Source organism: Saccostrea cucullata, unplaced genomic scaffold (assembly GCF_032062105.1).
Source record: "Saccostrea cucullata isolate Sc308-1 unplaced genomic scaffold, CSIRO_AGI_Scuc_v1 ctg720, whole genome shotgun sequence".
NCBI classification, from domain to species: domain Eukaryota; kingdom Metazoa; phylum Mollusca; class Bivalvia; order Ostreida; family Ostreidae; genus Saccostrea; species Saccostrea cuccullata.
Genome location: NW_026923311.1, coordinates 45,233 through 70,278, shown reverse-complemented (window position 1 = coordinate 70,278; position 25,046 = coordinate 45,233). Strand labels below are relative to the sequence as shown.

The 25,046-nt window shown below is 31.5% G+C and overlaps 1 protein-coding gene across 1 annotated transcript; it reads right to left on the bottom strand.

Annotated features, from left to right (window-relative positions):
- Positions 1–9,433: 9,433 nt before the first annotated feature.
- Positions 9,434–22,900, bottom strand: LOC134263718 (protein HID1-like). The gene is made up of 23 exons (XM_062746100.1): positions 22,792–22,900; positions 22,258–22,471; positions 21,552–21,679; positions 21,168–21,212; positions 20,839–20,892; positions 20,487–20,655; positions 20,194–20,251; positions 19,612–19,834; positions 19,352–19,408; positions 18,986–19,126; positions 18,433–18,523; positions 16,563–16,714; positions 16,356–16,434; positions 16,101–16,162; positions 15,817–15,919; positions 15,415–15,642; positions 14,578–14,601; positions 13,091–13,263; positions 12,757–12,867; positions 12,140–12,231; positions 11,661–11,819; positions 9,690–10,870; positions 9,434–9,542 (listed from the first exon to the last, which is right to left on the bottom strand). Exons 1-22 carry the CDS (start codon positions 22,855–22,857, stop codon positions 10,807–10,809), a joined length of 2,493 nt encoding a protein of 830 aa, XP_062602084.1. The 5' UTR covers positions 22,858–22,900; the 3' UTR covers positions 9,434–9,542; positions 9,690–10,806.
- Between the last annotated feature and the right edge of the window lie 2,146 nt (positions 22,901–25,046).

The following is a 25,046-nucleotide window of genomic DNA, read 5'->3' as shown; positions in this document are numbered from 1 at the left end:
CTGAGTTTGTTGTAAAAGACATAATTTGGTAAGATATTTAAGAAATGTAAATTAGTGGCAGAACGCAGCTGCTGACAGCATTTATAGAAGTTTTCCTTTGTAGCGACCTAATACATTTGTTGCTATTTGCAATTGGTTGACTTTGAGTCGTGCAAGTCCTTTTAAGTTAGTAAATGGATGATTAAGGAAGTGTTATGGATAAGATTAGGTCATCAAATTATGATTATATACAAACCCTACTAAAGGGTGTTAAGAAAGTTCGTTCACCTTTTCTCTTTCATTTTCGAAAAGAAATACAATGAGAATATATCTTTAAGTTTGTGATATTTCATGTTTACAGAGTCCATTCTTGCTACTGATAAGGTTTTAACTGAGTTTGGTTAAAACAAATATGGGAGGGCAGTATTGAAACAGATGATGTCTATGCAGAAAAATCAGGAATGCAGCATGGTTGTGAAATATCTTAAGCACACAGGTCAATATATCCTTTCAAATACCTATGCAATCTTTATCAAGTCAGCATAGAATTCCGATATGACAAAACGTTTCTTTTAGAAAAGTAACTTATCTCTCTTTTACCTACCCTTATAAGTTTTATATAATGCAAGATATCATAAGCTGTGAAGAAACAAACATACTCCAAAATTTCCACACAAAATGACCAGCACTTCTGACATTTGGATGTTTTAAAGATGATTATGTATATTTCCATATGGAAAAAATCCTATAATTTCCTGTTAAACGTAATTGCTTTAAATCGAAAGCACAATCTTGTGATTATGTCAGACTGGAAAATTTATCTTTTCAGTTAAATACTACTTTGAAATTTTCAAAAATATTTCATTATGGAACGAACTTTCTTAACACCCCTTAGATATTGTAGATAACTATTTTCGCGAAAAAATTTCGCGAAGACATGGTTTCTTTTGTATATAATTCTGTATAAATCTCATACGGATATAAGCGAGAATTAATTTTCGCAAGCAGGCAGAATCGCGTAGTTATGCAAAAAATATGTTCTTTTGAATAAAAGTGTTTTACACTAGATAATTTAAGATTTTTTTTCTTTTACTGAAAAAAAGGATATGAACACGGATGACAGATTTATTGATAATTAAAGAGGGTCAGTAAAAAAATTAATCACAAGGTTCACACGAGTCTCCTTGCATTCACTTAAAAAACAGTAGAAAAAAATTGTGATGTCTTCATGTTAAAAAGACACATTTTATCTTTTTTAAAGCCTATATTTAGAGATTATTCCTGCTAATCTTTGAGGATTTTTTTAAGGCAGGGGTTATTCCTGAACAAAATTTATCATTACTATAAAATAGGATGCCTGTATTATTTATTACACATCATATCGAGGAGCATTGAGTGCTTAAAACAAGACCAAAAACAAAATAAGCTGATTTACATTCAAGATTCCAATTATATTTATAAACTTAGTTTGCTGAAAAATCGGTTATGGAACACACACCCTTAAACTGTTCTTTTTAAAACACGATTTAAACAAAAGTGGCTTATCGCTGCATGTTGAACGATCTGAACAAAGGGGGTAAAACGCCCAAGCGTTTGCCTTCTCTCCTGCAAAGCGGACATAGATAAATCTTTTATTTGTTTTTATATGCAAACAAGTTCTCTTACGTCAAACATCAGCTTGTAATTCTTACAAACATTGAAGAAACCAGCGGTATACTGAAGTTTACAAAAAATTAATAAATTTACTCCAATATGGTCTGCAAATATATTCATACAATCCAATATGGTTTAAAATTTATTGAAATTAAATATATGGAGATAACAAATAGTATACAAGCGCAAATGTCCATTAAACAATACAAAATTGGAGCAGAGCAAACACAGACATTATAGGTGGGATCAGGTGCTATGGAGGAGTGAGTTTCCCGAGTCGACCAGTCACCACCTGCGTGTGTTCCTTAGTTGCAATGATCAGGAAATAACGGGAAAATCTGTCGACAATTCAGTGTGTACATAATTGCCCACAATCAGTATGAAAAACGCCAGTCAGCATTTGAATTAATGATAAATTGTTTGTGCTGATAATGTCATTGTATCGACCACAGAACTTACGAAATGATGACTTTAAACGAGACTGATGATATTCTTACTTCAGCAACTTGTTTGTCCGGCAATAATTTACCTCGTTCAAGAAATTACTCATAGTTAGAGCATGCTCTTGCGTATAGAACCTCGTGCTTGTCGACATAGATAATTAAGTTGCATGTCAACAAACACAAGTCTATTTTAATTGCTTTTTTTTTGTTTTGTCAAAATAAATTAGTTTTTATCTCGCATGTCAATGAAAACAAGTTGCATTATACATACTTATTAATTATAAATGAGTTTTATCTCGCATTTTCATAATTATTTTTTAAACTATAAATGGCGTATCTGAGCTAAAAAAAAAAATAAAATGTAAAAGATTAAATGTAGATTTACATGATTGTTCAAATTAAAATTTTCACCGAATTGAATATCTGTCTATGAAACGCAATTGATTTACATTGTGTAATTTACAGGAAAGTCCTACAAGTATCTTTATATAAACAAAACAAATAGAAAGATCTTATTAATTTTACTAAGTCTGAACTCATCAAAAATAGGCCATACGAAATATGCTATCATACTGGGTAATAGAAATAAAATAATATCAACACATGAATGTCAATGATGGTTTTGTCCTATTTTCATATACATGTACAACTAGGCCACAAATTTTGACATTTTGAAATTTTGGCGATTTCATGAATTTTAACCAATTTAATAATAAATACATGTTAAATACAAATTTCGTGGAATATACCGGATTATTATCAGCAATCCCTAAACATTGGAAGCAAATAATTAGAAATCATCAAGAGTTGAATGAAATTAAAAGTGAAAATATTTTAAAACTTCAAAGAAATGTTAAAGTCACAAAATACTTTTATCATTTCTTTGTTGAAAAGATGGCAGAGTCCCCTTCAATGACTTTAAGAAAATGGGAGGAAAAACTTTCAATGCATATTCCTGAAAATAAATGGAAAAATTCATTCTCTTTACCCTATTTAATAACAGAAGACACTAAACTCCGATGCTTTCAGTTCAAGCTTTTACATCAAATATTTTTTTACAAATAGCAAACTTATGAAATGTAAATTAGCTGAAACAGAACTTTGTTCCTTTTGTCATGATACTAAAGAAACAATTATCCATCTAATATGTTCACTGAAAGAAATACCTAGTTGATTGAACTAGTGTGCCTAGTAAAGCGTTCTTCGTGATTAGTGTTCACTTTGTTTACTAACTAAGATTGTAAAAAGTGGAGTGGTGGTCGTATAGATACTAAGACACCTAGTGAAAGTTACTTATAAATTCTTAGATTTACTAATGTTATCTAGTGAATCTACCCAATTCCTAGTAAAACTACTTTTGAGGTAGTGATTGTATGGACAGTAAATTTACTAGTCTTCCCAGTGACTTTCACTAGTTTATTTTTTTCAGTGTTTGTGTCCTTTTTCAATTACGTTATGGTCTAAATTAAGAGATAAACTTCGTAACACTTGTGGTTATATAATTGAATTTACACCTGAAGAAATAATATTTGGATATAATAGTTGTAGTAAAACTGCTTTCAGATCTTGAATAATTATTCTAATTGCAAAGCAATATATAATGCATTGTAAATGGACAAATATAACGCCCTCTTTTCTTGCTTTTTTGGAAGTACTTAAATATTATAAAACTATAGAGCTTTTTTCCTCCTTTTCTCTTTCTTATAAAAAAGCAAACATGATAAAGCAAAGTTGGGATTTTTTAAAAACATTTCTCAGTCAGTGAAGATAAAATACAGAAAAGTAATAAATATTATTGTACATTTTTTTTTAAAAAATTGTTCAATGTAAGCACTTTATGTCTATTGTATAAATATTTGCATTTTTCCACTATATTGTAACTTTGTAATGTTTGTATGATGCATGTTATGACAGAAATAAAAAATATGAATGACCAAAAAAAAAAAAAATTGACAATTTTCCACAGAAGAATATATGTTGTCACGATTTTTTTGTTTTGTTATTCTATAAAACTTTTTCTCTAAGGCATTTTTTTTTTTGCGGTTTACTCGGAAGGGGGGGGGGCAAGGGACGAGAAAATACATGATCTTCAAAACTTCCGTAAAATTTCTAGTAAAACAACATCTGTCAATTTTTTTCTCATGTCAATAGATATTGAAGTAGGGTAGAGTTTAAGATTTAACAAACATTGTGTGTAAGATTTGATTATAAATCTTTTTTTTTTTTTTTTTGTTTGTTTATTTACACTCAGACCATACAATGGTATATGAGGTACATGAACATATTTACATAATTATATACAAAATACAAAGTCAAGCGAGGAAGAGTAGTATCAATTAAATAGTTACTAAAAGCAGGCCAATATCTTTTTAGCTAATAAAGACAGTTTAAACAGTGAATCAACATTTGTGATGGACATAATTTTCTCAAATTTATAAGTATTTATATGACGACAATACTTCTTATCAATAAGTTTTACCCGTAAAGACAAAAAATATGGACACTCCATTATATAGTGAAATTCATCCCCCAAAGTATTTTTGTTACATAGATTACATAATCTTAAAGATCTATCAGTATTAGTCCATCTAATTCTACTGGGAGTTTGTGGTTACAAGTTCTAAATTTTGTTAATACAATTCTTAAGTCTTTTGGGAGTTTACTTAAATAAATTTCTCGTCCAAAATTGTTTTTGAAAATCCTGTAATTTAAACATTTAGGTGAATTTTCTATGTTCATATGCCAGTCTTGTAAAAATTGATTTAACAACGTTTCTTTCACAATAGATTTTAACCATGTAACACTAATGAAGTTTTGATTTATCCACACATAAGACAGGCCACAGGAATTCAAGATATCCCTTATACATTTCAACCATGGGTGCATAAATGATCCGTCAGAAAATTGCTTATAAAGAAAGTAATACATTATGTATGTCAGCTTACTCTCATGTGACATCAAAAGTTTAGCCCAGTAAGTAATCATTCGTACCTTTATACGTATTATTAAAGGATATCGCCCAGTTTCCCCATACACCATACAATTTGGGGTACTGGACTTAACATGCAAAACAAATTTCAAAAATTTTAAGTGTACCTTTTCTAAAATATCTATGTTTTCGTAGCCCCAAACTTCACACCCGTACAACAAAATCGGGCTTATAACTTTGTCAAAAAGATCTATTTGACAATCTACTGGCAAGTTAAAATACCTAATCTTTCTAAGTACTCCATACATTGCTTTTGAAGCTTGTTTAGTTAAGTGTGTTTTGGCACTTTTGAAAAAACCACTACGGGACATGATAACACCTAAGTATTTAAATTCGTTCACAATTTCAATTGGTGCTTCTCTGTACAAAAATATGTTTTTAGGGATCCTTCCCCTAGAAAAAATTACTATCTTAGTCTTGTCTGTATTTACTTGAAGTTTCCAGTGGTCACAATAATCAGAAAAAATATTCAACGCTCTTTGTAAGTCCTCAGGGTTATCAGATATTAAAACTGTGTCGTCGGCATAGAAAAGTATAAATAATTTAAACATAATCTGCATTTCATTTTCTATTTTCTCACTTAAGCTCTTAATCCCATCAATATTATTCTGCAGTAAATAATTTTCTAAATCATTAATATACAAATTAAAAAGAAATGGGGATAAATTTTCCCCCTGCCTTACCCCAAGATTACACATGAAAAACTCTGAGGTATTTTGGTCAATACATATCATCGATTTTATACCACTATACATATTTTTGATAAATCTTAGACATTTACCATCTATCCCACTTTTTAACACTTTTGACCACAAACCAGATCGCCATACCGTATCAAAGGCTTGCTTAAAATCAATAAATGCACAATAAAGTTTTTTCTTACTAAACAAGACAAATTTACACATAAAATCTAATATCAATATATTATCTATTGTACCATATCCTTTTCTAAAGCCAGTTTGAGCTTCAGTAATCAGTTCAAATTCATCAGCAAAAGTATTCAGACGCTCACATAAAATGCTGGTAAAAACTTTTCCTAAACAGCTAAGCAATGTTATTGGTCTGTAGTTTTCAGGAAGAGTTGGGTCACCCTTGTTTTTATATATTGGCTTAACGATACCTATGAGCCATTCTTCAGGTACATAACCAGTATCAAAAATCACATTGAAAATATCAACATAAAGTGGCAAAAAACTTGATATGGTTGTTCTTATAAATTCGTTACAGATTTGATCATATCCTGGAGCTTTATTATTTTTTAGTTTGTTCACTGCTTGCAAAATTTCTTCTGCAGAGATCTGATAATTTAAAGGAGAGTTATTATCGAGATTAACATTATAATTATCATCCTCTTCATCATCTTTAGATTCATTAATTTTTTTCAAAAAATCGTACATTGATTTGATATCGACTTCCGTTTTACATTTAGTCTTCGAGTTATTTAAAATTCTCCAATATTCCTTAATATTACTTTTCTGTAGATTTTCTAATTTTGAAGTTATAGATAAAGTATGTTCTTTTATACATCTATCCATTGTTTTCTTGTACTCTTTACTTGTGATCTTAAGATTTTCTGAGTTTTCCAGAGTTTTATGTTTGTTGTGAAGGCGTTTAGCCAAATGAAATTTTCTTCTTGCAGTCCTACATGATGCATTGTACCATGGTCTATTTACATTTTGGCTACTATTTAATTTTGGTTTGTTTTTAACATCTAATGTAATTTCCGCTGAAGATAGGAATAAACTACATAATTTGCTAGAGATGTTATTGATATCGTTATTTTGAACAGTATCAAGATTTTCTCTTAGTTGTAAAATTTCATCATGTAATTCTTTCAATTTCTCGATATCAATATTTTCTTTGAATTGTTCAGATTTTTCCGGATTCCATAAATACTGCTTTTTATTGTTTTGGTTACACGGTTGATCGGTTGAGCGGGTCTCTGCCTTTAGGCTTTCTAGTTCAAATGTTATTGGACAATGAACATCGGAATATAAGTTACAAAAATCGTGGACGTTAAAATTTTTAAGGAGTCTAAACATAAATACACTACATATTACATAATCTACTGTGCTTCTACTTCTACACGTGAGTTTATCTTCACCGGCTCTGCCGTTTGCAATAAATAAATTGTTATTCTGACAAAATTCAATGCATTTATATCCATAGTTATTGCAAGTAGTATCTACAGGTACACGATTAAGTTTAATATTTGTGTCACATAAAATGCTACCATGTGTTATAGCTTGTCTTGTTTCTTCATCCCAATTATTATGGTCGGCCAAAAATTCATCGATATTTACATAGTCTTGCAATTTACCCACACGGGCATTAAAATCACCTAATAAACATGTATAATCAGTGTCATGTGAGAGATTAAACAATTCTCTCTCTATTTCTAGAAAACAATCTTTTGATGCATATTTTGTATTTTCAGGGGGTATATATACAGCTCCAAATAATATGTCATTTGGTAGATTAAACAAACTTTTGGCAAGTGAAAACCAGTAAACATATGGGCAACGTGTATTATGTACAGTAAAAAATTTAACAAAATCTACTTTGACGGCTAAAACTATCCCGCCAGATTTAACCTTTGCTACATCAAATCTATTTTTCATGTAAGTATAATATCCTGGTATATTAATATCGTCAGTATTATCTGTTTTTGTTTCGGTTAAACACAAGATGTCATATTCCGAGATAAAGTTTAAAAATTCAGGGTACTGTAGTTTACGCCTGAGCCCGCACACATTTAATGTCAGTAATTTTAGTCGGCGCGGAGACTGCTCTTCCTCGTGCCCCTAGCCGTCGCGATCTGGAGTTGACGTTTGGCGCGGTCTTTTGTTGGCCTGTCGGTCAGTGTTGATCCTGTTCTGCTTCCCCTGATTGGTCACGAATCGATTAGCCTGATCAGGCGGTGGAATGTACACTTTGCCGTCTACGTATAAAGTGTCCCGAACAAGCTTGACTTTTTTGTGATCCTTCCTGGCTTGTCGGATGACGGGATATAACTTCTTCCTTTTTTCTTCGATCTCTGGGGGGTACTGTACTCTTCAACCTGTAGATTTACAATGATGAGTGATTGTGTTCCGCCGTGTGAATGGTTAGCATTTTTGATGTCCATGATAATGGTATTTAAGTAATTTTATCGCGACTTTTCTGTTTAAATGTTCCGAAATAATCGCTTGATGTTGAAAGAAACTAAATCCGCTTGTAAACAAACAGCTCTGAATTGTTTTATGGTTTATTCTAGGCCACAGTTCATCTCAAAAAATACGCACACCCTTGGGAGATAAGTTGTAAAACAATCATTATAATTAGAATAAACCTTGCACAACATTAGAACACCTAACATGGCCCCTGATTTCAATAAAATTTAACAGCAATTTCCAAAAATACTGAAATTTTGACAGGCCTCTCTCAGGGAGAAAACTTCAAGGATTTCTAATATAAAAGAACTCAGGGAAAAAATTACAAGTCCTAAGTTTGAGCATTTTCTCCAATAATCGATGTATAAAACATTTAGTGTCGTGGTAGGGGAGCGCATGGATGTTCAATCTACATTACATGGATAACGAGCAAAAATCCTCTATTACTAACAACAAGAAAATTGATTAATTCCGCACCAAGGTCTACTTGACTGGCACCTGACGAAATGACTTCAGTTTAAATACATGCGAAGTGTAGCTGTGTGCACGTTCACACAAAGTTCCATCCAAACTTCACTGAATGACTATTATCCGTTTTCTAATGACTCAAAAATTAATTACACATACTTCATAACGGTCTACCATACAACATAAATGTTGTATCATGAATTCCTGCCAACGTGGTGCTATTGTCCAGATTATTCAGAAATATACCACTATTCTGACGTGCAGAAAAGAACAGAAGGGAAAAATCGTATTCAACCAAAATTTACAGCTAAAAAAATATATTTCTAACTTATTAAAAAACTTTCATAAATTTTCCAACAACACATATATTTTGCCATAATGCAATCTTTATTCTCACTAACAATATAGACACAAATTCATATGCACAAATATATTTTTACACTTTAACAAAAACGTTAACAATATCATAATTTTTTATATTATATTTTGTTACATTTTTACATGAATTGCACATTGTTTGCCCAAATACATTTTCATAATAATCATTAAAAAGGATACCTATGAAAGTTCCTTTAAAAGATAAATAACCATATATATATAAATACCCTCAGTGCAGCAATTCTCTCAGAAATTAAATTAAAAAACACAACATAATGAAATGTATCAGTATATATCATAATTTGTACACAAGCATTATCAGAGAGTAAGTTATCAAATGTACTAGATGATGAAATACCCAATATTTTTTTAGACTTGTGACTCAACTTTAATTTTCTTGTACAGTGAAAACTGTCTAATCTAGCACTTGTACAATACATTTCACTGTAAATTCCGATATCTATTTCTCTTCACATTTTACTATTTTCAAAGTTCTTTGCACTATACAATCTAACAAAAAACATTGTCTCCTTATGCATATTTAATCAAACAGATTTTACTCACAGGCACTTGATGTTTTTAACATTTCTGTTTCACTGTAAACTCCACTCTTTATTTCCTCTTCACATTTTACTATTTTCCATGTTCTTTGCACTTTACAATCTAACAAAAACATTGTCTCCTAAGTCCTCATGCATGTCTCTTCAAACAAGTTTCACTATACATGTATATGTAGAGTGTACCCTCACGGCTTGACTCAAGATCTTTACTCTTCAACCCATAAACCTTACATCAATAGAAAAATAGTATGAGTTGAATTCTACAAAAATTCTTTCACCAATTACGCTCTGCTTTATACATGCCAAATATAAATTTAAAGAATACTCTTATTGGTTTAACTTAAATTTCTATAAGCTATTAGATTAAAGAACATCAACTCCAACAAAATTCTCCAAGAATTTCTGATAATAAAATATGTGTGCTAGTAATTTTATTTAACAATTTAACCAAATTGGTCAACGTATTATTTAATTTACCAGTAAAAAGCTCATATTTAGCACAATTTGGAAAAATTAATTTCTAAACACATTTGGTTTTGATCTGAAAATTTCTATACACACCTTTTAAATAGCAGTTATTGGTCAGTGTTTGTAATAAATAGAGATCTTGTTAACTTAACAATACACACACATATATAATGTAGATGTTTACTCTATTACATTAATCATACAATTAAATTTGCAAAGCTTAACTGTTTTGTAATAATCCGCAGTACAAGTTGCTAAATATAGAAAGGGATCTACATACAGTTCCAAGATAAGATAACCATCACACTGTTATTTCATGGAATGCCATAGGAAATATCACAGAAAACAGTTTTGTCATTCTTCACTAAATTAACAAATGCATGTACAGATTGTCACCATTTCATCAGTTCAATTCATGTCATTCTTAACTGAGTAGAATAAAATATGAATATTTAAAATACCATATTATCATGAGAGTTTTGACATAGAAATATCTGTTCATAAAGAACTGATTAAATTTTTTTCTATATAAGAAAGAAGCATGCATGTAGATACTGGATGTCACAATATTATTACACACTACATTTAGAATAATGCCATGATTTTTTAATACAGATCTTTAATGGTCAGTTTACTTTGTGACCTTTAAAACCAACTCCTTTTGGCAAAGTCTTTCCTTTTTGATCAGATTTTTCTCTTCCTTTTTGTAACCTTTATCAAATTCTCTGGATCTCAAACAGTTTTACATTTGTATCATACCATATTGGTGGATCAACATTTCTGCAAAAGGAAAATACTCTTTATTAAACTCATGAAGTTTAAATAGTATCTGTCTGTAGCTTTATGAAATATCTTTTGATTTTGCCACTTTCACCCATCCCTTTACTTTGAGAATTTCATTGCAAGTGGGAACAATTTTTTAGTATGATATTTTGACAAATACTTTATAAGAAAATATTAGAGACACACAAATTTAGTATTTTATCCCCCCAAAATTGGTATATATATATTTTTAGTGAGAAGTAATTTTAGTGATTTTATAATTAGAGAAATTTCCATAATAACCAATATGGAATAAATTGTTTGCGATAGTATTATACTTCTGTTAAATTGTTTCCTATATAAAGTTCAGAAGGTAAAATAACTATCCATGCATAGCAAAGCTATACCCCGGAAGTTTTTGCTAAAAATTGTCATGCAATTATTGTTTTGATTTCCAGCAAGAAATCTTTAAACTGATGATGTTAATTTTTATGATTTCAGAATTATCTTTCTCCAAAAAAATTCAAACCTCAGAAATTATATTAGCCTATACATCAGTATAATAAAACGCTTATCCACTGGTTGTGGGTGGGGTAGCTCTTTTAAAACCCTTGAAGGAACTATTCCCCTGCAAGCCCTAAATAGTTCATTCTTTGACCTATATACAACCAGTATATCATATTTTAATTAATTTTAGCATCTCAAACCCAGTGTTGCCAAATTTCCTTGCAAAAACTTTATACATGTAAATAGAAATTTGTCCAATTTGCCATGTCACATAAAGATATTAGTGATTGTTGACACTGACCTGAGATAGATGACTCCCCACAAGTAGGTACGGAACCACATGGTGGTGCCACTGTTTGCCTGGTACTTCCTTATTAGGATGGGGTGGGGAACTGGGAGTAGTCCCACCAATGTTCCATGCTGGAGAAACTTCAGTATCTCACTCTCATCTGTCAATCCTCTGTAACACAAAAAGAAGATAAAGGTGTAACCAACAGGTATGATTATGTAATACCAACACATATACCAACTATTATCAGGTTCTTTTATTTGCATTCACTATCAATCCACAGTGATTATCTTTCACAACTGAAGAAACATATTCTACAAATGCAAAGCAAAATAATTGGTTTGCATCATTTTCATTATAATGCTATTTGCACGCAAAGAAAAGTTATGCAAATGAATTTCATGAATATAAAATTCTAACAAGTTTTTCAAAATTGATCAATGTTAAATTAAATTATGTTAAACTGTAAAGCATATAGTATATAAACTCACTTGTCAATACAGATCTTCTCTACTTGTGGTACAAGCACCTGCAGCATTCTCATAATGGTCTGGAGAGGCAGCTTCTGTTTCCAAGACTGGACCTACAATTAGAACAATTTATCTATGGTGAATACAAAAGCTTTCCACTCACACATATTAAAAATAATAATTTTTATAAACTTGCAGATATACATTCAGACATTGAGACATTTGATATACATGTATTTCTCCAATTGTCTTTTCTTTCAACATTATACTGGTACATAATTTTCAGAAAGATAAATGCATAGTGTATCAATAAATTTCAAAATGCCAAACAGAAGAACCCAAAAAATGCATGCGAAATGTACTTTCTGAATTGTTAAAAACGATCAATAATATAGAATGAAAAAATGAATCTTTCTGTAAATACCAATTGGGATGCAAATACCTCTCCCATAAATTCAAATTTCTCTTGATCCATTATTACTTTACTTTGAAGTAAAAATATTCTAAAAGCACACTAATATAAAACAAAGGAATTAATTAATTTTGCACTTTATGGTTTTACATTTATATAAACCCAAACAACTTAATAAAGCTTAAAGTAAGGGAAATTTAGCTTTCTTTATGTGTATATAGCCTACCCATTCAGGTGTGGCCACCCAGGATCCCCCAGAACTTGATGTGGAGGATGTTCTGGCAAGTGGGGGCCGGGCTGCTGTCTCTGACCCAGTGGGACTGGCTGGTGGGGAATTCTGGATAAAAATAATTCTTCTTGGTGAATTTAAAAAATATTTAATACTCTATTACATTTATATTTAAATTCAGAGGCTACAAAGTAAATAATCAGGATATATTGTAACCATCCTACGCTTCAATAATTAATTTTAAAACATTTATTATATATCTTTTATCATTAACTTCTTAAATGGCCATGGATCTTAAATTCTTACAACTGTTACTATAATTATTACTAACAGGAACAGATCTGGATGACTTTGTCTTGGGATTTTTGTGTTCAGGGGAGTCGGGGTCCTGGATTTCTGAGGGAGGCTGGATATTGATGTTGCCGGTGGAGGTAGCTAGCTCCTTCAGGGTCAGCTCTGAGTGACCCTCGTCTGGGGCTGCTTTTTCTGTCATCTTATCCAGCCCTGTAACAAATATTTTCAGGTCATAGTGGGACTACCAAGAACTACACGTACAGTGAAAACTGATTACTCTGACACCTGTGCAATCTGTTTCACTGTGAATTTCCATCCTTAATCAATTTCATTTACTGTTTTCTATGTTCTTTACACTATACAATCAGATATCCTGTCTATTTTGACACAAAACTTGTCTCCCTGTGCATGTCAGATTAGACAGGTTTCACTGTAACAGATTATGACTGTACAAGATCTCAAAATGAAATAGCTTCATACACTAAATATATACAATATAAAAAAGTTAAAGATGTCCTCAAAAGGCTATTAAAAGTGCATGTGTACCAAAAATCTACATGTACAATTCAACATATCAAAATCATAACATTCAAAAAAAGGAATAGTAAAAACATTTTTTCATCTCTTTCATCTAATTGTGTCAACTACTTACATTTACGTACATGTATAAAGAAAAGATAAAAACATAATAGATAGATTTCTTTATCTTTTCACAGAAATGAGTTTACCATATTCATTTCTGTTATCTTTGACTCTCAGTTCATTACAAATTACCAAGATCCCACTATAGTTCATTCCCCTGCCCCCATCATGATTATCACTTCAAAGCCAAACATGTTAGTGAACAGTGATTATGCTCATCAACACAGATTAAAAAAAAACTGACTTCAAAGAGCATATTTGCTAAGTTGCAAATTTAGCATTAAAATGATTTCTACTGCTGCATGACAAGGGGAAGTAATGTGTTTCTTGTGAAATGCTTGGTGCTTTGATTTGGTATTTCATTTGTTGTAAACTTTATCTGAATCTCTAACTTGTTATATAGTGAGTGATTTAGTGACCTTGATCTTTACGATGGTGTTGTCAATGTCTATTTGATTTTACCTGATATCATTCTGATGCCAAGAGAATGTGGGGAAATTTGCAACTTGGCTAAATAAGAGACCAATGCATATTTACATGTATGTAACGGTACATGCAGATGTTGAAGACAGGTAAAAGAAATCCTTACAGAATATACATCAAAACTAATTTGACAGTTTTAAGTAAAAATTGTTGATATTAAAAGAGGTCTAATCTTAATAAGAGAATTAAGTTACTTTCATCCTGGGCATGGTAAAGAAATGTGAGAGCAGAAACTGAATAGCAAATGCTTCACATTTAAATAGAATTCAATTCAGTCAAGAAAACAGTGATGATAAGTCCTGATATCATTGCAAGGAATTCAGGTGTTATTAAACAATAGCAAGCCAAGATGCTGATAAAAAGAATATGAGATGAACTAAGTCTAGAGAAAACACTTACTTTTTAGCTCTGGTGTAAGTTTAACTTTAAAAAATAAAATCTAACATAAGAGAATTATTTCTATTGTAAACTATTTTCAAATATAAACTGAGAGAATTGTTATAAAATGTCAATGCAAAAAGACTGAGAAAAGGAGTTGTATACACAATGCATTTTTTGTTTTGTTAGGATAAATGGTGAAAAAAGTTTCTAAATTAACGTTTTATGAAAAGTGATACAGATTCAGATATGCATTTTATATGTACATGCTATCAAACATCAGGATAAGGTATGTAATGAACTGTAGTCAAAAGATATTTTTATTGTATTGTGATATCTTTTATTTATTTGTTTCAAATTTAGATAAAAGTTTGGAAAATATATACATAAAGAGTATGAAAAGTATGCAAAGTGTTGTGTATTTATCTTTGTGTATATGTATATATTTTAAATTGTTTGGTATATTTTTTAGTTTCAAATTTATAAGGATTTTATGATAATACACTTATTTTTTGAAGGACTGTTATATATGAATGTAAACATACATGTATAGTAAGATATAGATGGAACTATAATAATATCAGTAACTCTGGTATATGAAAGTAAATTGCAAGCATATAATAACTTTAAAGAAAATCTACAATACCATATTTAGTATGGATGCATTAAGTTATATTATGGTCATAACTTTGGCTTGTTTGGGTAAAGGTTGTCATAGTTATTCAAATACAAGTGTATTTTTTAAACTTAAAAATAAAATTTTAAACATTTTTAACAATTTTAAAACTGCTGTGCATTAAAAATGCCCAAGCTTACTTTAAAAACTTAACTCATGTGTAGAATTGAATGGTTACTTACTGGGTGTGGCAGCTAATGTTGTTTTGAGGGTTCCTGGCTCTGCCTCCATGGCCGGTATCGCCCCCTCCATTGTGGGGAGATCCTTCCCACTCTCGGGGGTCAGCTGAACAAACTTCTTCCCCCTCTTGCTGAGAGCCTTTGCTATGGTGGCATGTTCTGTAGGCAAGTTTGCCAGCTGATGGAATACATTTCTTTTTCTAATGATTGTGTATACAAGATTGCAGTTGCCTGAAATATTCAGCATTTGTGTATCACTGTAAACCAACTTTTTATTTGTGACAGTGATTTACATAAAAATTTTTCGTGATAAGCCTTTTTTTTGACACAGAGACTACATGTATTTGCGATAATACAATTTACACAAATAAAAGTTGTGTATTTTTATTTGGAACACATCCATACCATCAAACTGGTACTGTATAATGTTGTTGAAAACTTCCAAAAGGAAGAACACCAGGTGGTGGTTTGTTGGACTGGCGTAGAGGAACCAGGGGGTGCTGAAAGCCTGAAATAAACAGCCCAAAATAGAACAGACAACATTCACTTATTATACTCTCTAGTACACAAATTTAAGGGTAACAAATAAACATTCATAAATTTCAGTGTTACATGGATAGGACAAAAAATATAGAAACAATATATGCATTGTTTGTTCATTTTCTCGCAGTACTTTCAATATTTTTTACCTCCAACAGGTGCAGTAGTTTGGTGCTGGCTACCATTGACAGAGTTTTCAGATATGGGGAAACTGAAATTCACAAAAACACAAACAAATCACTTTCAATAGAAATAAGCAATCAATAAAATTCATAAAAAAAATTCCAACTTATCTCAAGAGAGCAACATGTACATATCACAGAATGTGAAAAAAAGGTGAACTTAATTTATGACAAAAAATTGTGAATATTCTCATCAGCTGTTGCATCTCTAGTTCTACTTGCCATTGACAATAATGGTCAGAAGACAATCAAACAGTGGCTGTAGTCTCTGATGTCCTGTGGTAATGATCTTGTGGAAAACCTTTAAAATTTAACATTACATTTATTTATTATCAATTTGTTCTGCAAAACTGTTCAACTAAGTCTATTTCCTGTGATTTTTTATAGCACATTTTAATATACATACACAAATATCAGCTGAACACTTACAATGATGAGGAAATCAGCATGTGTCCCTGTGAACACTGGTATATCCATGGGAACTCGTACTGAGTAAGGTTTGTTTAACCGGACTCCAAAATTGCGCTCACCACTGAGTAAGAGTAGAATAAATACCCCAATGTGCATCAGACCAACTCGAGCTGCAATGAGAAAAATCATTCAATATGTATAAAATATGGAAATTGGAAAAAGTGATTCTTAATATATAGCATACTGGAGATAACGTACAAACAAATACTTCAGAATTTTGATTTTTTTTTGGTGTTGTTTCCATTCTTATTTAATTCACACAATAAATATGACCCCCATTACAGAGCCAGTTAAGCCAAATACATTGTATATCTTGTGGAATGTGTGAAAAATCACTAAAGTGCATTTTTTGTCAAGAGATTATACTGATAGGTATATGTACAAACATTATAGATAATAAGGATGTACATGCAAAAGTTAATGTCCTAACTATTATAAATACAGGAGTTATTTATTCAACACAAGCAGTTAGATTATTTATTCATTTTAGTAAGTTTACTAATCATTGGAAAGGTCTCTTGTCTGCATTTGTCTTAAAATTTCAGTGCAAACTCTACTTATGAATTCAATGCAAAAGTTAAAAGATCTTAACTATTGAAATACTTTGATTTCCTTGACAAATTGGGATAACATTCTCTTTGTCAAACAATAATGAGATGACATTGACAAAAGACCGAAGTCTAAACTAATTTGTAAATCTTAAAAGTCATATTAAATGTAATTGCAAATCTTACCCATATCATTTTGATCACATCCTACTAAAATTTTTTTTGAAAATATTTTACCCCTTTTTTTGCATAAATGTTTAATTTCATAATCTTTTTTTCAATTAATCATTTTTTGAATATCAATAACATGAAATTGATTTCAGCACAACAACAGTTACTGCATAGAACAGTATAATCAAACATACTCTTAGCCAACGATCAAGAGAAATTCTCAAAAATGTCACACACAACAGACTTCTTAAAACAGGGAATCATATTCTAGCAATTTTTTTATGTAAATTCATAAATACTGAATGGTCAGACTTAAACTTGTTTTCCTTTTCACCATCTTTCATAATAGTTTAAAATCATTTCTAGTTTTCTTGACAAATGAGACATTTGGGTAAGGAGAAATCTTAATATTTCATTAATTTGTTATCAAATTCAAGTCTGAATTCATTCAGTTTTCATGAATTCTGGTTATTGCTCATATAATCCTATATTTATACACGAGAATTGAATTTTTGCGAACACTGTCACAATTACGATGTATTAAAAAGTGATTTACAGTATTTTAATGATGTACTAGACTCACTTAATGCAGGTGAAATACAGTAAAACTCTGTTATAACAAAGCTGCTGGGACCTATGAAATTACTTTGCTATACATGCATATATAATTGGATATATCCGTGTAAGGAATTCATTAAATTTATATACATGTAGCTGGGGATCGGAGATAATTTTGCTATATTGATGAATTCACAATAACTGTGTTTGTACTGAACAAGTTTTACTGTATAATGAAAAAAATTCTCCATAGGAAATTCAATGGTTGCATATGACAGGAAATGGTCTCTATTTCAACACTATGACAGGTTTGACAGTATATATATGAGAAAAAAATTTGATACTCTATTTTTCTTTATAGACTATCTAATTTTGATGATATTTGTTTAAATATGGGTGAGAAATTTATACTTCATGAAGTTAAGCAGAAATAAAAATGTGTTATAGTCATGCAATTCACTAAAAATAACATTGCTCAACACATCAATCACTTATAATGCAAATTAATAATATGAGTAATTGTTCTTGATATCCCGGCCTTGTATACTTACACTGGTCTGCCCTGGCATCATTAAGGAAGTACAGAATTGGGACCAGCACATCTAACACATCACTGCTCTTCAGCACGTAAAACATGAATTTCTAATAAATAAAAAATCAAATAGATGTTTGTCAAAATTGTAAACAGGGTTCATATTTAAATAATTTAATTTTGGTTGTAACTTGTCATTTGACTGGATAAAAAATTAATCTAAATTGTATAAACTGGGTTGCCTACGTCACAATGACTTGCATCAAAAACATATCAATCCGCTTCATGTTACGTTTAAAATATGAATAATTTGAAGATGTTTTTAAGATAGAAATTGTCTTGATTTCTATACTTTACGATTGTAAATTAAATTATAAGGAATGAATTACATAACAACCCAATTTATGCTGGTATAACCTGGGTTGGAGCAGTTTACGCTTTTTTATACACCACTTCGCAATCAAAATTGCTTGTTTATGGCACATTTTACTGTTCTTCTAATGAACATACAAACTGATTTCATAGGAAATTCTGTGTAACATAATCATTGTACCTTAACAAGATACACATACCTTATTAATATCACACATTTTCCAGAACAAGACAAGTAACTCTTGATGAAACTGAATTTTTTTGCAGGAGCCTGGTAAATAGGTCTGAGTGAGTGGATTATTTAGAAGACGAGTTATTCCCCTTAGTATGAAGGCAAAATCCTACAATAAAATTTGTTGCATGTATATCACTTCAAAATTAAACACTTACATGTAAAGAAGAAAATGACTTTTAAAATCCTTTGCGGCAATAAAATTTGTTGCATGTACATCATTTCAAACTTTAACACTTTCATGTAAAGGAAAATGACTTTTAAAAGTAGAAGTCTTGAGAATTGATTTATACAAAGAATTTATTGGCAAAAACAACATCATGTTCTAAGTTACCTCTTCTCTGTGGATTCTGGATAGATAGTTCACAAATAAATTATCTGGACCTCCAGTCTGAAATGAGTTATAGATAATTTATAAACAAATTATCTCTCAAACTCCTGTCTGATATAAGAAAGAAATCTTCCAAATGGAGTTGTTACAGAATACGAAATTTTTTTACACTAAACACTTTTTCTAAGAATTATTTATTATATGTATATGTAAATAAATCGCATGTTAAAAAAAAAAGCATGGTAAAAGTTATTATTTATTACATCACTCTGAGCATCCATAGCAGTGCCTCCAGATGTCCCATCCACAGACACATTATGATTGGATGATTCATTCTCCATGGTAACACACAACACTTGAAGGGCGCCCTCTACCATTTGTTCTCGGGAGTCAGTGAACATGAGATGATTGTATGGTACACCATAACCCACAGGATCATAGGCACAGACAATATTGAGGAGGGATGTGAACAATGGCAGAGCATGTCTACAATAATCAAATACACGTATATAATTTTTCCTTGAAATTTCAAAACTTATCTTTCAACAGTTTAGAGAAAGAGTAGTCAACAAACTATCAAAGAGTGAAGAATTCAGATCTTGTATAATTTGCTTCACAGCAAGTGTATGCATAGGCATTACAGTTAATTTCAAGTTTTCTAGGTGCAAGATAGCCTTTCCTATGATCAACAATCAGGGTTGTCTTCTCATTATCAGCCATGCCTGATAATCTTACTATTGGTAAATATATTCAACCTGTATTTTGCTTTAGGTAAAATTTTAGCCATGAGCACCGATTAATGATCCATACCTAACAATATATTTCTTAAAGCTAACACATCTTACCTGTTGTCTGTTGATGTGAAATACTGAATCCACTGATTTGGAACTGTGTGGGCATCAGCTAGAAAAAAAATCAGTGTCATAGTATTTAACACAACTGACATTTAAAATGAAGTATTTCGGCAACAGTATCTCATTAAAACAGTAAAATTGCATGATTCTATTAAATTCTGAACTTAACAATTTACTGCCAAAGAATACATACAATTTTGTTAAATATTTTTATCAAACACTTAACATTTATAAGTATGTACATATATAAATGTATGGGTACACATGTTGACAGATGTTCCTACCTATTGGTGGTAAATACATTGTTTCAGAGAAGCAGGTAAGAAACAGTTTGATGATCTCTGTTCTGTGCTGATCATGGTGAAGGTTGTGGGGAGGGGAGTGGGCAAACCCCACCCCTGCCTCCCAGATGTATTCACAACTGTCTATAGAGCCCATGTCCTCAGGATTGTCCTAAAGAATAAAATTAATCAAGCAAATTAATTCAGGTTGTGGTCATCAGAAAACTTTTTTTTTAAAATTGAAGATCCCAATTAGAAATCAGATCAACTTTAATATGATATCATTGTTTCATCAGTTTTAATAAAGTTTAATAATTCTAAATTTAAATCTTACTGAATGCTTATATATACTTACTGGTCCTGACTTTCTGTTAGATTGAACTGTGAAGTCTGGACAAAACAGGAGATCCTACATGAAAAAAAAGGATATAAGTCAAAGTGTTCATACAAATTTGTCATCTTCTTTAATAATGGTATTTTTATAAGGATATACAAGTAAGCTAATAGCAAACAAATTATCACCCTGCCAACTTTTTCGTTTAAAATTTCAAGGAACGATTTCCAAGACAGGAATATATTAAGAAAGGTCTCTGATTTTATTTTTACAAAATGTGTGTGCATTTTCAAGGAAGATGTTTGTTTTTATACATAATATTTCTAGCAATAGTGCAATAAAATACTCACACATAATGCATTTAGTAAGGATTGTGCTAGTGGTGAGCTTTCAATCTGGAAAAGAGAAACTTTTTATATTTCACAAAATTCTACGAATAATTAAAAAAAATCTTCAAAATGATGTCATTTGATAATTGTAAAAATTATCAAATTGAATTAGGCACCCCTGAGAAGTTAGACTTTAGAACTTAAGTTTATGAAATATTCTATATTATGATTTTATAAATTGGCAGAAATATGTTTGTATATAGATTTAGCCTGTATGTCACTGACAAACACACACAAAAAATATACAAGATCTATGAAAGGAAAAAAATATACATTCTAGACAATAATTAGTTATGTGTCCATCATTATAGATTGTACATGTATAATAAGTAACATTCTTCTGACAATGTTAATCTTAATAGTTTTAGATTCCTCAGACTGGTTTGGTAGTGTAGACCAGAAAAATCCCCTCCAGTCAGGGTCCTCAAATATGTATGGTAATATGCGAGTCAGAAGTCTCACACAATTTAAAACTGAAAGAAAATTAAACATTTGCTTACTTGGTCACCTGCTCTGTGAAAAAATACAATACATGTAATGATTTATTATAAAATATAGCCTATACAGGTACATTTCTACTTCCATTTAATATTTCAATTAAATGCTAAGTTAATGTTTTAAATACTGCTTAAAATCTTTGATTTACTGTAAACCAACTATTATTCACGCCATCTTTTATTCGTGATTCGTCAGCTTAAAATCAATCTGCTACTATTAATTTTCACGAATAAGGATTTAGGAAAAATGTTCTACGAAACAAGCAAAGGAAATGGTTTGCAGCGATTAATATTAGCCTACATGTACATTTCTACTTCCATTTAACATTCAATTACACTTTCAATATTTCTCACATGCGAATAAATGTTGGTTTACAATATACTGTCCTTTTTGAGTTGATCTTGAAAATATGTGCAAAATGCTTGATTCAATGTAAAAAAAAAATGAACATATTTCAATATAATTTCACTTGTGTATGCCAGTATAATCAATCATTCACATTGAAATAACACTGCTTGATTTATGTTGCCTCTGTCTTGTTTTCTCTGTGTACCTGTTTGTTGCTCTCTCTGAGAAGGACACCCACTCTCTGCAGCTGCTACTAATTTCTCAACAGCTTTGTAACATAGTGTGGCTAGATTAGACGGAGATTCTTCCCTTAATGCCCTTATTTCTGCAGCAGGGATCAGTGTAAATACATCCTGGACACACGTCACACTTTCTGACCAAAACTGTTCCCAAAATGCCTCATCATTTGCTTCAATGGGCTGCAAGATAATTACATGCACAGCTGAAACATGTTATAATAGTAGATAACATGAGATTAAGATGTAAAAAAAAAAAAAAAAAAACCACAGACCTATTAAATTTCATCAAATGAAAGTAAGTCAAATAGAATAATTACAATAAAATTATCTAGTTTATTCTGTCTGAATTCCTTGAAATTTTCTATACCAAAATCTTTGCACGTCATAGATAGCCTATCTATTATTGGAAATTTATTGATCCGTGCAACTAGCGACATGTTGGCAAATTACGATAAACCAATTTTTAACTTCAAAACCCGAACACCGGGATGATTTTTTACCTGTGTCTTTGTAGTAAGTTGAATCACTGCTTTCCTAAAGTTTAGTTTTGTATCTGTGTTTCCCATGATAATAAATAAACTATACACAATATTTTCCTTCGACTAGTTTTAAGTTTGTCTGTTTTCATCTGCTCATCTTCATACAAAGAAGAGTTCCTCAAAGGGACACAACTCTATTCCGCGTACGTGGCAAACGGTAATTCTAGTCCTTCTATCTCCGAATGCCCATTCCTTTAGGCTTTCTGTTGATATTGCTCATTCTGTTGTATAGAGTCGCTTCATACTCGCTTCATACTTGCCAGACACTTTTTCTGCTTTGAAATACATTCACACATAAATAAATATGACAACAATGTTACGTAAATCTTCATTTCACTATTTAAAATGTATGCTTTTGCTTGACGGTCATCATATACTGTGGTCCCACTCTAAACAGTTAAGAGGTCTCTGATTCTTCACAACACGAGAAGATTCAAAACAGCTTTATTAAAGTGACCTTGCAGTTGTGAAAAAATCTCTTCTTGGAACGATAATTGGGTAGAGATTGCATTTGTTGGGTGAAGGGGACCCAAGTTTATCAAATGAAGTGCCATGCCCTCCTCCAAGGGGAGACAATTACAAAATAGCGAAAAAATTAATAGCATCATTGAAATTCTTCTTCTGAAGAACAAATATATGAGCCAGAAAAGATGAAATCATGCGGAATCATTGTCAGATAGTGTAGATACAAGTTTGTTCAAATCATGAACCCCCGGGGGTTGGGTGGGGCCACAATGGACGATCTTATAGGCGCGTATATGGGAAAAGTCGTTAAAAAATCTTCATCTCAAGTATAGTTGGTCAAATTTATATGGAAACAGCCACAACTAGCGTAGATTCAATTTTGTTCACCCTTCACCAGGGGTAGGGTGGGGCCCACAATGGCCGCAATGGACGATCAAAGTTTAACATAGGAAGATATAGAGAAAATCATTTAAAGTTCTCAAGAACAGCAAAGCAATGATTATGGAAGGGAATTACCGCCAAAAGTCTATGTATCTTGCTTTTATTCTTATTATGCCTACTTCTTTATGCTTTGTTATTATTGTAATTATATGTCACTTTATTGTTTTCATATTCGTCTTTATTACATTTCTCTTTGACTTTTATCATTCTTCATTTTTTTCTTTACTTCTATGTTGCTTCATTCTTGTAAATTCATTCTACTTTCTTTTAAACTTAAACAGTTTCTTTAATAAATTATTAGCATTATCTCTACTACGAATGTTAATTCAATCATGCTAACAATGAAGCATATGCAATGAAGACGAATGGAAGTTGTCAAACCGTCAAAATTTAGTGCCGCATTATAACGCTAGGTGGCGTGGTGTTCGCTACGAGTGTTGGTAAAACTAGGTAAGCAAACCCGGGTCGGTTTATTTGAGATTCTTCAATACGCCTTAATACTTTATCAATCGAACTTCTGAAGGCCGGATCCGATCTCCCGATCCAATGATGGAAACTCCATATTTATTTTCTCTGGGCACATAGGAATAGCGGCTTTTTTTCAGACATAACTTTATATATACTATACTGAATATGATCATTTAAAGGCCGACCCACTCTTTGTAAGAGCAAGGGTCAAATAAGTAAATGTAGTACGTATAGTAGGAAGAAAATTCAAATTTGATTCTATAGAAGGATTTGAATCTAACTCAAAACCCACCCCGCCTCCGAAATAGGATTTCATTGGCGTCGCAAGTTAATTGAAAGTTGGGGGGGGGGGGTAAGTGTAAGAATTTATTTTAGACTTTCAAAAAAAAAACCTGACAAGCAAAAAAAAAAAAGAATAAATGTCCATTTTCAAAACAAAAAAAATCCTATTGCGTGAGGAGGGCTGGGGTGTGGGTGGGTTGAAGGTTCGAACTCCAGTGCCAAAGTTTTTTTTTCCAAATACCACCACTTTCCCCATTTTAAACCTTTACTGCATCGTGTCCATGGAAAGTGGGGTGGGGTGGGGGTGGGGGCTAAACCTGTAAAAATGTTCAATGTCTATACTAAGTCTATCTTTGGAAAGAAGTGGGGGCTAAATTCCGCCCCCCCCCCCCTCCCCGGCTCCGACGTCTATGTATTTTCAAGTTTGGACAATTTCCTGGGGTTTATTTTGCGCTTGTCAAGTTGTTTTCAGCCGGGTAGCTTGAATATTTGTTCTCTTGTTGCCCCCCTCCCCACTTTCAAAAACGATGCTACGTCACTGTTCTCTCGCCTGAAAAATA

What these genes read in the sequence shown, in the direction of transcription:
- LOC134263718 (XM_062746100.1), bottom strand. Translation starts at nt 22,857, where the DNA reads ATGGGAAACACAGATACAAAACTAAACTTTAGGAAAGCAGTGATTCAA. An exon ending in AACTTACTACAAAGACACAG is followed by an intron (nt 22,472 to 22,791) that starts GTAAAAAATCAT and finishes ATTATCTTGCAG; the next exon opens with CCCATTGAAGCAAATGATGA. An exon ending in CTATGGATGCTCAGAGTGAT is followed by an intron (nt 19,409 to 19,611) that starts GTAATAAATAAT and finishes AACTCATTTCAG; the next exon opens with ACTGGAGGTCCAGATAATTT.